Here is a 13,151-nt window from a genome sequence, read left to right on the forward strand (position 1 = left end):
TCTCAAAAGGACATATTGCTCATGCGAGGACTGCTGGAAGTGTTACTCCCTTCTGACTTATCAGTCATCTTATTGGCAAAAAATGTAAGTGTTATACCTCTCACCAAACCTAAAGACTATTTAGCCCAGTAGTGTATGAAGGTGTTTTTAGGCTAAGCTACACATTGATAAAGCCCCCCTGGGCAGCTGGATTCCATTTAATTTGAAACCTATGAAATATAGTCAAGTCCACCTCTGGTCTTTCCAATTTGATTTCTAGGAGACATATTTAGACCATTGATCAGCATGAAAAATCGAAACATTTGATCTTCGGATAAGGCCCATGCCTTTGACTTGGCAATAAACCACACATTGCAGACCTGATGGCATTTACAAACTTTGGCAAGCGCTTCTTTATTTACATCCAGGCTGTCTCACTGAGTCACAGCTGTAGTTTCATCATTTCATTTTTCTATTTTTTCTTCATTTTTTTGTTGTTGTTGTAGAATGGGGTAACCCAGAACATTTGCACACGTGAGAGCTATATCTCCATGGTGGTGACCAACAGACAAAATGGTGTAGCAGTGGAAAGAGAGCTGTGAGGAACATGGGCACTCCTCACAAAGTCATGCACAGAAACTGCGGTTACCACCTATCCTTTCGGGTAGACCAATATCAATGCTTTTAGTCAGAGAGAGAGAGAGAAGCACACAGTTTAGGTACAGTCTATAGTCAGATGACACAAGGTTTCCGGCGTCCGTGAGTTGTAGTTTCTAAAATGCCCAGAAAGGGGAGCCCTACAGTCAATAATGCTCCATGACTGCCAACCATACAAGACCAATCTGGGTCAAACACAAGTATTGATTGACACATAATTGAATAAAACAACGATTATGCTCCCTTGCTTGGTGCGGTTGAAATACACGTAACCTGTAGTAACAAAAACTCTTATGCAGATAACATCTATGCTGGTTGGGTAGCACACAGGTTTTTAGCAAATGTTCAGTAAAGGCCCCTTCGACATGGAAATTGTGTCAAATCCATTGCTCTCCAGATCCACTTCCATGCATTTGTGAGAGTATTTACATGTCCCGTTTTAAATGTATAAAACCTGTCCATGCAGCATGCATAGGTCTTTAAGAAATCCAACCTCTTTGTTTATGCTGAGTTAGGTCTCAGCTACGTTGAAGAAAATGTTGACACAAAAGAGATGTAACATGGACACAATTTTGATGTGACTGAACCTTACAGAAGACAGCAGTGTTGACTTCATATCAGAAACGGATTTCTGAGAAGGCTTCTCCCATCACAAGCACGAAACTACTGTAGAAGGGCACAGAACTGAGTTGCTGTGGAAGTTAGTTAAAGAGATGGGCGTTCCCTGTGGGTGGGGAGAGAGGGAGGTATCATCACTCCCAGCATTACATTTTGTGGTTCTGCCCTATTAAAACTCAACAAGAAGGGCCTAAAATAACCATCCCCCACACCCTTCCCCCAAGTGTACACAGAGGGACACTAGCACCCCTGTCCTACAGCTTTAAACGTATGGACCCCGATCCTTCCCACCCCGTGTCCCGCACTTCACTAAACCAAACACACTGTGCTCTCCCTGAAAAAAAAAGAATGAAAAAAGATTTACATTCAGAGGTTTCCTTTAAAAACGTTGTCTTATTCACCCGTGTTCAATATCAACTGGTAATGTAGCTTTATCGGGTTTAGACAAAATCACGGTAATCGTTATTCATTGTCCATTTGAACCATTCTAATACTGTTCATCGAGACCTTTGGTGACTCCGTCAAAACGTTCAAGGACAAAATGCTGTCAGACAGATCCACTTCAGACTGGTAGTTCACCATAAATGTTAACAACAAAAAAAATACAATGAAACAAAGACCTATTTCCCAATTCATTTAGAATAAAAGGATTACTAAAAGTTTCGGGCCAAACATTTGTCCGGCTGTATTTTCACTGCCCGCCCCATGATTCTTCAACATAGGAAATGGTGTTGGTTACTCACACCATATCCCAAAATGTGTCCTTCATTAACATTAAAAAACACTGATTTGAGCACTGAGAGGGTTCTGTAGCTAATACTCTTCCCAAACATGACTTTTTGTACAGTTATTATGGCAGGACATTGAGCCCCTGGAATACATATCTGTCTAAAATAGCAACACAAACATTTAACCACTAACGTTAATCCATTTTGCACGGTAATTTACTGCGGTCAAGAAGTGCCTTCAGGGGACAAGTCTGTCTGGGTGCTCTGTGTTACAGAGTTAGTCTGTGTAAAAACATGCAGGCTGTCCTGGCTCTAAGGCGCCACGCTGTGGCCGCCAAGTGTTACTACATTACTTCGCCTTGTGCCTACCGTTACCTCCTCGCGTTAACGTCCATCTTCTACGGTCAACAGATATGAGTCTTATTCATCCTTGTCCCTTTTAACTTAATCTGATGGAATATATTCGCTTATACAGAGATCTACTTTTACAGTTACATTGTTTAAGGGAATTACGGTAGAAAGGTGGAACAAATAAACTCATCTTAGATTGGGTCTTGATTAGTTAATAATGGGGAGAAATGTCATTCATGAAAGCTGCCTTCCTTGAACAAGTTCATTTTTTAAATGACAGACCTCAACATTTGGGCTTCAGAAGGGAAATTAGCCCAGTCCCCCGACCCATTACTTCATACAGTAATCTTCATTCTGCTGGTGTAAATTTGGTTTCCGCACATCAAAAACACACATGCACACTTGGAGCATATTGCTCACATGACCAACACCACTAATGATACACTAAAACAATGGGCACAATCCACTGTGTGTGAGTCACACTTGAAACATTGGGTTACAAACGACCACTTTGGGCTCATCCGAATGAGACGCAGTGGGGCACTATGACTCAGCAGAAAAGTCCATCTGGTTGAGACGAGAAGGATCTAAAACAGTGATCGTTCTGCAGGCAGCTGGTACAATGACTTCTAGTCTCTATGGAAAGACAGTGATATGCTAGTGGGTTCTTTTGAGAAACAAAATGTCCGCCAAAGGCCTGTGGTCGCAGGAGTGTGGAGAGATATTTGGTCAGTCAGAGCTGAACAGATTGAGGGACGTTTGTTTTGGACACATGCAATTGGGGGATGGGCCAGAGGTCAGTACTACAGCGATTAAAACAAAAACAAAAAAACACAACACACAAAAACACAGGTCTGGGGTCAGATGAAGAGTGCAGAGAGAGAGAGAGAGACGTCCTTGACAGGGTGTTTAGGTGTTCCTCACAGCCAAGGCCTGCTCCAACTCCTGTCTCCTCTGCTGGATCTATGAGAGGACAGAGTGGAAGGATGTGATCACACACACAGAAACAACCCGGCGTCAATACACCCGAGGTCGATTCCCAGTATCAATCAATTTGTAAGCAGGGTTATTTAAATCAAGTTGGATTGCTTGTGTTACACAGTCGTGGTAAGACCAGTGTAACAGAGCAGGCTCAGCTTCAAAGCTAAAAGATGACCACTCCACGCTGATCTCAATCCCCAGTTTGTGCTCCTACTTGGACGCTGTGTTGTGGGAGTTGATAAAAGGCTTTTTTTAAAAGGCGTCGAACGCGACGCGTCTCCTCACCTTACTGTAGAAGTAACGACTGACGGCCTCCTGAGACCAGGGCTCGTGGTAAAACTCCGCCCTCCTCTCCTCCTCCGGGTTCCCCACCACGTCCGTCATCAGCTGCAGCCAATCAGAGAGCATGGTTAGTCACACCGTACGTGTGTGTGTGTGTGTGTGTGTGTGTGTGTGTGTGTGTGTGTGTGTGTGTGTGTGTGTGTGTGTGGCCCTCACCTTCAGGTCTCTGCTCTGGGACTTGAGCCAGTCCTGGATGTAGCCCTTAGGGTCTCTGGAGAAGCTGAGCATAAAGTCCCTCTGGATCTTTAACTGGTTGATGGACTCAATGGTTTCGTGGATCTAAAGGGTTCGTAATGATCACCGGTGTCAGAGGACAGCTTACACAAATCTCTACTCTAAGCATATGACTATGACCTTCCAATGTCAATACACCCAGATTTATTTTGAGTCACTGCCCCCCCCCCCCAAATTTGTATTCAGATTGTGTAAGAAACGGTGGTGGCAGTGTGAAGAGTGTCAAGGCTTTTCACACAGGAACACGAAGCCGCAACACCTTGGTGCCACACGCATTGTAAAGATAGATTTACATTGCGGAGATGCCGCTCCCGACACCTCAGCTTTTCCCTACACTGCCATTTATACCGGTGCGATAAATGGTTACCCGCGGCGTGCGTAAAAGTGTTAGCGAGGGTTGGGGTCAATTCAATTTCAGTTCATTCAGAAAATGAACAAAATTCAAGTTCCAAATTTGGCCAAATTCAAGTTCCAAATTGAGAAGTATTAAAGAGAATTGGAATTTCAGTGTTGAAACGGAATTGACCTCAACCCCGGTGATTAGCATGTCAGCCGTCAAGATTCTCCGGGAGAATCAGATAAAATGGTATCCAACAGAGTCAAACTGCCCTGAACCCTAATTCACATATAACTCACGGTACTTAGTCGTCCCGCATCTCCGCAATGTAAATCTACCTTAAAGGTCATCTTGGGTAATTGTGATTGGCTATCCTTCTTGTGTGGTTGTCCCACCTTGTTGTCCAGTGAGGCGATCTCCTGCTGGTTGGCAGTGGAGAGCAGGAAGCTGCTCATCTGGCTCTTCAGGGGGTCCTCCACCTCCACGTCGATGTCATAGCACGCTGTCTTCTTCTGGTCATTAGGGTCCACGCTGTAAGAAGGAGGGGGATGATGGTGAGAAGACAGGTTGTTGGCGGCACTTCAAATGTGATACACATTTTGACTTTATTTTTTATTTTACTTAACCAGGTTTGACCAATGAAAAGGTTGGGAGGCAAAAATGCTGGTGGTCTTTCTGTATCTTACCAGTATTCTTGCCTCCCAGGCTAGCCTTTTCATTGTTATTGTATTATCTGCCCTTTGGGACGGCATTACCTGTGAAACACGGTGCCCACATTCTTATTTAATAGCATTTCAAATGTATTCATCTGCTGGATTTTTATACTGGATCTCTTTCAACCTTTTGTTGTTGATAGAATTGAGACTTTTTCGTGTCACCTTTCATGACTAGGCATTCACCCTTAAAACCAGGAATTTGTCAGGCAGGTGTTCAAGTATGATCTGCTCACCTGATGACGTGGTTGATGACGATGGGGTCAGGGGGCAGGAGGAGGTTGGTGAGACGCTGGGGGATCTCCGAGAACTTGAGCCGCGGGCAGTCAAAGATCTGAGAGGAAGACAGTAACATCTCAGAATAAAAGGCCTAGCACCAGAGATGGAGAAATGTGTGTCCCGCAAAATGGCACTATAGTACCTATTTAGTGCACTACTTTTGACCAGGACCAATAGGGCACCTATGGGGTAGTGCACTATATAGGGAATATGGTGCCATTTGGGACGTAGGCAACAACATGCAACAGCTAACACAGTAACAGAGGAGAACTAGGAGAGTGTTGTCTACCTGCTGAAAGTACTTGTCACAGTTGATGTACTCCTTGTCGTGGGAGTCCTGCAGCTTGTTGGTCTTGACGTACTGCCACAGGGCCTGGATGATACAGGAGCGGGTCTGGGTGTGGATACCCAGCAGGCGAGCAAGACGAGGGTCCAGCTTGAACTGGGGGGGCTGGGGAGAGGTCAGAGAACACCATCAATACTAGCCCAGACAGAAACTAGGAACCTCAGACAGAAACTAGGAACCCCAGACAGAAACTAGGAACCCCAGACAGAAACTAGGAACCCCAGACAGAAACTAGGAACCCCAGACAGAAACTATTACAACTGCCAGATGACAGCTGCTTTGCGGACACATTTGACACACTTCTGAATAGCTTTTAGCCTCATGTACAACTTTCTAGGAAAGCACGTGAGTGGACAGCAATGTGAATACCCACTGGGCAAAAACTGGTTGAATCAACATAGTTTCCACATCATTTCAACCCCAAAATTCAATGTGATGATGTTGAATCAACGTGGAAAACTTATTGAATTTGCAAAAAGTCATCAACGTAAGAGATTTTCAACTTTTAACCTAAATCCAATGACAGGGTGAGGTGACATTTTTGGTTGAATTCAAGTTACCTGACAATGTAAATCAAAACTAGACATGGAACTGATGTCTGTGCCCAGTTGGTAGTGTCTCTATGGCGCCCTCACCTGGTAGTCTAGCATTAGCAGCAGTGTGCAGCGCACGCTCACGTCCCCTGGCCTCTTCACCTGGAAGCCGTCCGTCTCCTGGGTGGTGGGAGTGCGGTGCCACTAGCAGGAAACACAGAGACAAAAACTCCACCTTGAACACTACCTACAGGCACCGGCCACGGACTTCCAGAACATTCCGAATGTGTACATACAAACGTGCACACAAAGACGATAAAAGAACACAAAACCAAAACGTGTACACTTTCAACGAGCAGCCTTGCTCTCGACCCTTTGAGTTTGTTGTCTTTTGGAAGGCTGAATCGCAGTAACAGAATAGATCGTGCACGGCGTGGTAAGGAAGTGAGTGAACTACCAAGACAGCAGAGGGTTGATCATTTGTTTTTGCAGAGTCGCTAACTCAAATGCTGGCATTCAAAAGGAAATCATGGGTCAGATTGAAGATGGCAATCTGCAGAGATATTATGGGAACCTAACAAGAGCATGGCTTATCGAGTTGAGACTGTACCCTACCCAAATAAAAACCGGTATTTGGCATTACAGTCGTTACGATTACATTTTGTCCTCTGTTATCCGGGTCTCAAACCCTCCCCGGTATTTTATCTATGTGGAAATGTTAGTTGAGTCTGCCTCTTACCTTCGCTTTACTGGTCAGCAGCTGAAAAGAAAAACATTTAAAGTTCCCTGCATTTCAGTGCATTGTAGCCACTTAGCATGCAACACCGGGAGGGAACTGGGAATGCTTTTCTACTTCTTTACCCACGAACTCAATGTAGGGTTTACACAAGTATGTTTTCATAATTGTGTTGTGGTACTTCAGGATCGTGAAACATTTTCTTAAAATGGACAGATTCATTCAAGCAAAGACTTATCTATGCCTTTTTATCCTTGCTAAAATATTCAAAGGTATTCTCTAAGGTGGGAAACCTTGAGAACTACTCTTACCTCGAACACTCAATTAAAGCATTTTGTCGATTCATAACACATCCTGCAGTGCTGTGTGAACTTTATTCCCGTGTCAAAAAACAGGATTTCTCTCCAAACCATGTTTTTACATTTCAAAGGTCACAGAACTGTATGGTTGGAACCCCAGACATCATTGTCTGGTAGAATCTTCATTCTCTGATAAAGTGGATTCCTCGAGATCCTAAACCAATTGAATGCTCAAATTAGATGTCATAAACTCGCTATATGAGAGTAATGATCTCTATATGACTGGCTGTGTTTCTACTGAAAAAGATCTGTTATCGTATGATGGCATCAGCCAGCTAACTGAACAACAGTGATGTCAGGTCTTCCAGTAGCCAACAATACCAAAATAGGCTAAATACGTGAGAATAGTATATTTCTTTTCTGTGAATCATAACTAAATACAAACCATCTGGTATCACTAAACCACACATGTAGCCAATGGCCTAATCTTGTACAGTGGGAATGCAAGGAATATTGTGAGCTGCATTGTAACTAAGAGATACAATGCCAAAAGCATTTTGTGGTTAAAGACTACGGTTAACCCCTCGTTTGCCGAAAACCTGCTGAATAGATCTGGATGAGGCTGAATGGCGGGACCATAGAATTAGAATGAATAGAACGGACATCTCCATTCAGGTTAATTATGCCATAATGGGTGGACTGGGGTGGGGGGTGGGGGGTCCCCAAAGCAGTAAAGCACAAAGTGACTACAACAAAAAAAAGACATTCCACTCTCATTCTATTTCTATGGACAGGACACAGACAGGGTAGAGGAGACGAGAGCGAGACAAGAGAGGACAGAGGGTTGTGTACGGTCAGTGGTCATCAGGGAACATGAACTCACCTCTACCAGGTGGTTGTCAGGACCATACAGGTCTTTGTCCAGCTCGATCACCAGGCTCTTGAAGAACGAGGAGAATTTCCTCTTCAGCTTCCCAGGCTATGACACAAAGTGGTGGTGAGTTAGTTTAACACGCACGGAACATTTGGGCTGACATGAAGATTTGAGAGGGAGTGTAACAAGCAAAAACTCTCACTCACACACACACACACACGTCTATATTGTGGATAGGGTTTCCCCCCTTTGTAAACCAGTTTGATATAGTCTGATCCTGTCTTTTTCCTGGCTACTGAACATCAGTTTCCGGGAGTGATTCCAACTAAACCACTACGAAGACCTGTCCAACAACACACTGTCCAACAACACACTGTCCAACAACACCTGCCTTAGAGAACTTGATATATGCTGTTGTCATTGACTATAGCAACATTTCTTGGACACCAACGCAGTGATATCATTGTATCTACTGTAAGCCCTAGGGGGGCGGCCAAAGACGTAGAAGGAGACCACATACAATGTGAAAACAGGATATTCTCATGGTCTTCCTCCTTAAAAAGTTGATTCCAAATATTTGTGGGCTCTAAAACCTCAAAATGGCTGTGAAATGACAACCCCGCTTGGAAACTGATGAGAGCATTTGAGTCGAGCCACCATTTGAAGTCGGGCGAACTCTGCAAAAGCAATCTATGGTCATCTCGCTTTTCCTGCCCCAGGCATAATCTGTGTAAACATTTTGCGAAACATTGATCCTTTCTCCGAAGGTCTAACTAACCAAACAACTCTTGCTGCTGACTGAAGTAGCCCGACGGTAGAGTTGTGGACATATGTTAGAACTATACAAGCCTGCCGTACATTACTGTGGGGCAAACGCACCACAAAGCAGCTCCTGGATCAAAGAGCTAGCAATTTTCATACTTGGTTGACGGATTAAGGCATGGTCTGTTTTTATTAAGGTATTTCACTGTGGTCAAAAGTAATTTTAACCGACCATGCTGCCACATTCAAATACCAACCCCCAGAAAAAATGTCCTGAGGAGAAAATGAAATTGACCTAGTGGTAGGAGATACAGTTGGAAAAATAACCGTTCATAACCACCAACATCCATAGAGGAGACTATACAATAAGAGAAAATAGGAACTAAACCAAATCAAAGGATATATCGCTGAATCAGACAAAACAGTAATGATGAATTAACACAGTGGCATTGCATTGTACTACATTGAGTAGTATACTCACATCATCCAGCAGCTTCCCCTCAACCCGCAGCTCCCATGATGCAATACTGCCGTCTGAGTCGTCAGCGTCAGGCTTGGCAGGGTTGAAGGTGTTGGAGATGTACAGCCTCAGTTTACGCTTTTGCTGTCAACACAAACCCAAAGACACTGTTGGAACCAGCGGTGAATTCTCTACACATCAGTCTTGGCACTTTGGTACTAGTACAGTGCATTCGGAATGTATTCAGACTCCTTCCCCTTTTCCACATTTTGTTAGCTTATTCTAAAATGTATTAAATTATGTTTTTTCCTCATCGATCTACACACAATACCCCATTAATTACAAAGCGAAAACAGTTTAAAAAAAAAAAAAAAAATGTATACAAATGTTTAAAAAATAATAAAGAAATACCTTATTTACATAAGTATTCAGACCTGTTGCTATGAGACTCAAAATTGAGCTCAGGTGCATCCTGTTTCCATTGGTCATCCTTGAGATGTTTCTACAACTTGATTGGAGTCCACATGTGGTCAATTCAATTGATTGGACATGATTTGGAAAGGCACACACCTGTCTATATAAGGTCCCACAGTTGACAGTGCATATCAGAGCAAAAACCAAGCCATGAAGCCGAAGGAATTGTCCTTAGAGCTAAGACACAGGATTATGTCGAGGCACCGATCTGGGGAAGGGCACCAAAACATTTCTGCAGCATTGAAGGTCCCCAAGAACAAAGTGGCCTCTATCCTTCTTAAATGGAAGAAGTTTAGAACCACCAAGACTCTTCCTAGAGTTGGCCGCCCGGCCAAACCGAACAATCGGGGGAGAAGGGCCTTGGTCGGGGAGGTGACCAAGAACCCGATTGTCACTCTGACAGAGCTCCAGAGTTCCTCTGTGGAGCTGAGAGAACCTTCCAGAAGGACAACCATCTCTGCAGCAGTCCACCAACTGGCCTTTATGGTAGAGTGGCCAGACAGAAGCCACTCCTCAGTAAAAAGGCATATGACAGCCCGCTTGGAGTTTGCCAAAAGGCACCTAAAGACACTCAGACCAAAAGAAAGAAGATTATCTGGTCTGATGAAACCAAGATTGAACTCTTTGGCCTGAATGCCAAGCGTCACATCTGGAGGAAACCTGGCATCATCCCTATGGTGAAGCATGGTGGTGGCAGCATTATGCTTTGGGGATGTTTTTTAGCGGTAGGGACTGGGAGACTAGTTAGGAATCAGGGAAGATGAACAGAGCAGAGTACATAGAGATTCTTGATGAAAACCTGCTCCAGAGTGTTCAGGACCTCAGACTGGGGTAAAGGTTATTCTTCCAACAGGACAATGGCCCTAAGCACACAGCCAAGATAACGCAAGAGTGGCTTCTGGACGAGTGAATGTCTTTGAGTGGCCCAGCCAGAGCCCGGACTTGAACCCGATCTAACATCTCTAGAGAGACCTGAAAATAGCGGTGAAGCGACGCTCCCCACCCAACTTTACAGAGCTTGAGAGGATCTGCAGGGAATAATGGGAGAAACTCCCCAAATACAGGTGTGCCAAGCTTGTACCGTCATACCAAAGATGAGGATACCAATTACTTCACACTGGAAGAAGTTAAGCTACGCTCAAGCTACCTTTAAGAAAAATATAGTTTACTTAACTAAAGTTACTTTAAAAAGTAGTTTACTACATCCCGACTACTTAATGAAAAACAATCGTATGTAAATCTGAAATGTCATAGACTACAAATCGCAAGAACAGATCACTTTGGGGTTATATGTTAACAGAATGTGAAATTTAGCCTATTAAACCCAGAAGTGAGAATTAGGCAGGTCTGATGCAAAAAAGAAAATAAATGATCGCCTATTCCACCCATATTTTATTTTTGAACAAAATGTAGTGTGTAGTTCCAGTAGTTAGCTACACCTCTACATGACAAGGAAGTAATTAACTACTGAAAACACTACCAAGATTTGTATTTAGTTCAACTACCATCAAGCTACTGGAAAATTTAATTTAATTACTTGTTGAACTACATGTAGTTCATGTCCTCCAACACTGGCAGTAAAGTATAGTATTCACTGAGTGTACTAAACATTAAGAATATCTTCCTAATATTGAGTTGCACTCCCAACCCCCCTGTCCCTTCAGAACAGCCTAAATTCGTCAGGGAATTGATTCTACAAGGTGTCGAAAGCGTTCCATAGGGATGCTGGCCCAAGTTGACTCCAATGCTTCCCACAGTTGTGTCAAGTTGGATGTCCTTTGGGTGGTGGACCATTGTTGATACACACGGGAAACTGTTGAGCGTGAAAAACCCAGCAGCGTTGCAGTTCCTGACACAAACCGGTGCAGCTGGCTTTTACTACCATACCCCGTTCAAAGGCACTTCAATCTTTTGTCTTGCCCATTCACCCACTGAATGGCACACATACACAATCCATGTCTCAATTCTTTAACCTGTTCCTCCCCTTTATCTACACCGACTGAAGTAGATTTAACAAGTGACATCAATGGAAGGGATCATAGCTTTCACCTGGATTCACCTGGTCAGTCTATGTCATGGAAAGAGCAGGTGTCCTTAATGTTTTGTACACTTAGTGTACTATAGTATAGTAGTGAGATACTTTAAGCCTATTATTTGTTACCTTCATGGGTCTCTTCAGGGCTTCCTGGATGTCCACCCGTTTACGCATAATGGTCTGGTCCAGTTTACGTTCAAAGGCCAACAGGTCCATGTAAGCCTGGGACTCCGGGACCAGCTCACGGATCTAATCGGGGAGGGTTAACAAGAACCAGTTATTTCAGTTAGTGTCTCTGACAGGCATGTCCAATGCTATACATCTTCATTGCTTCAGGATTTTTTAAAGCTATTATCCAGTAAAATTCCACAGACAAAATGCTCAATACGACAATAAGTTGTGGCATTGAGTTATATGTTTGAACTTTGGTTTCATTAAGGCACGTTAAGACATCCTGCCATCAAAGCATGTCTGTTGTCTGCACTGCAGCTGTGACTGTATTCTCACAAGCCAACATTTTCACCAAAAATATTTTTGTCCTTCTCTAACAGAAGGAGTGACACCAAATGAAGGTGACAGAGCCGGCAGTAGTGCCCACAGGACCTGTGACCGCCCAGCACCACTCACTAATTGGTGCACCAATCCAGCATTTAGTGCTGCTAAGTCCGCATTTGAAATGCAGAGGGTGCAGCAGAGCCAACCCACCGCCCCTACCCAACCCGCCCCTCCCTGAGGGAGTCGGCACACTGCCAAGGCTGCTTACCAAACTGGGCACAGACTCCCAGACTCTCTCACTGCATTTACCTCTCCCTTGCTCTTTCTCTCCATCTCTCTACTTGTCTCTCCCTTCATTGTTCCCTCGACCATCTCATTCCTTTTCTATCTGCATGTGTCTGTCTGTCGCCAGGTTGAGGTGTAGCGCAGACAGAGCGCAGTGGCGGACATTCCCTGTCCCTGAGTCACCGTTGTGGCGCCTGAGTCATGCAGCTATCGCCATTCCCTGTGTCTGGCTTGTGTTACGATAAGACTACAGAGACGCCTATATGAGCACTATGGGGCTCCAGTCCACGGTCACCAGCAGCAGCCTTCACAAAACCAATGGCCAACCAATGCAACCCTAGGCTGGGCCGGGCTGAGACAGGGCAGGGGGTGCAGGGAGAGGAGAGCGGAGGCTGTGGCTCAGGCAGGGAGAGGACAGCGGCTCGCCGTGGGTTTCTTTTGCCCTGGCTGGGACCACACACTGGACGCGCCCTCACCTGTGGAGAGATGTGCCCGCTCTAAATGCCTCGTCCGTTGTGTCACAATCGCTCTGTTTCGTACCAGTCTATTGATCGTTCCATTCGGGAAAATATGATGAACAATTGAAAAGCGGCGCCCACCGCCGAGCCAAGCCTCTGATCACCCGGGCATCTC

The 13,151-nt window shown here is 44.5% G+C and overlaps 1 protein-coding gene across 3 annotated transcripts in view; it reads right to left on the reverse strand.

Annotated features, from left to right (window-relative positions):
- Nucleotides 1-363: 363 nt before the first annotated feature.
- LOC124039762 (SWI/SNF-related matrix-associated actin-dependent regulator of chromatin subfamily D member 3-like) overlaps nt 364-13,151 on the reverse strand; it is a 48,083-nt gene continuing 35,295 nt past the window's right edge. For all 3 annotated transcript variants that reach the window (XM_046356100.1, XM_046356099.1, XM_046356101.1), the window contains 10 exons: nt 11,865-11,987; nt 9,251-9,373; nt 8,017-8,112; nt 6,201-6,302; nt 5,509-5,670; nt 5,177-5,274; nt 4,623-4,758; nt 3,813-3,935; nt 3,600-3,701; nt 364-3,296 (listed from right to left, as the gene is read on the reverse strand). In XM_046356100.1, the coding sequence (XP_046212056.1) occupies nt 3,243-3,296; nt 3,600-3,701; nt 3,813-3,935; nt 4,623-4,758; nt 5,177-5,274; nt 5,509-5,670; nt 6,201-6,302; nt 8,017-8,112; nt 9,251-9,373; nt 11,865-11,987 (1,119 nt within the window). In that variant the 3' untranslated portion in view covers nt 364-3,242. The remainder of the gene's footprint in view (nt 3,297-3,599; nt 3,702-3,812; nt 3,936-4,622; nt 4,759-5,176; nt 5,275-5,508; nt 5,671-6,200; nt 6,303-8,016; nt 8,113-9,250; nt 9,374-11,864; nt 11,988-13,151) is intronic.

Source organism: Oncorhynchus gorbuscha, linkage group LG07 (genome assembly GCF_021184085.1).
Source record: "Oncorhynchus gorbuscha isolate QuinsamMale2020 ecotype Even-year linkage group LG07, OgorEven_v1.0, whole genome shotgun sequence".
In the NCBI taxonomy this organism is placed as follows: Eukaryota; Metazoa; Chordata; class Actinopteri; order Salmoniformes; family Salmonidae; genus Oncorhynchus; species Oncorhynchus gorbuscha.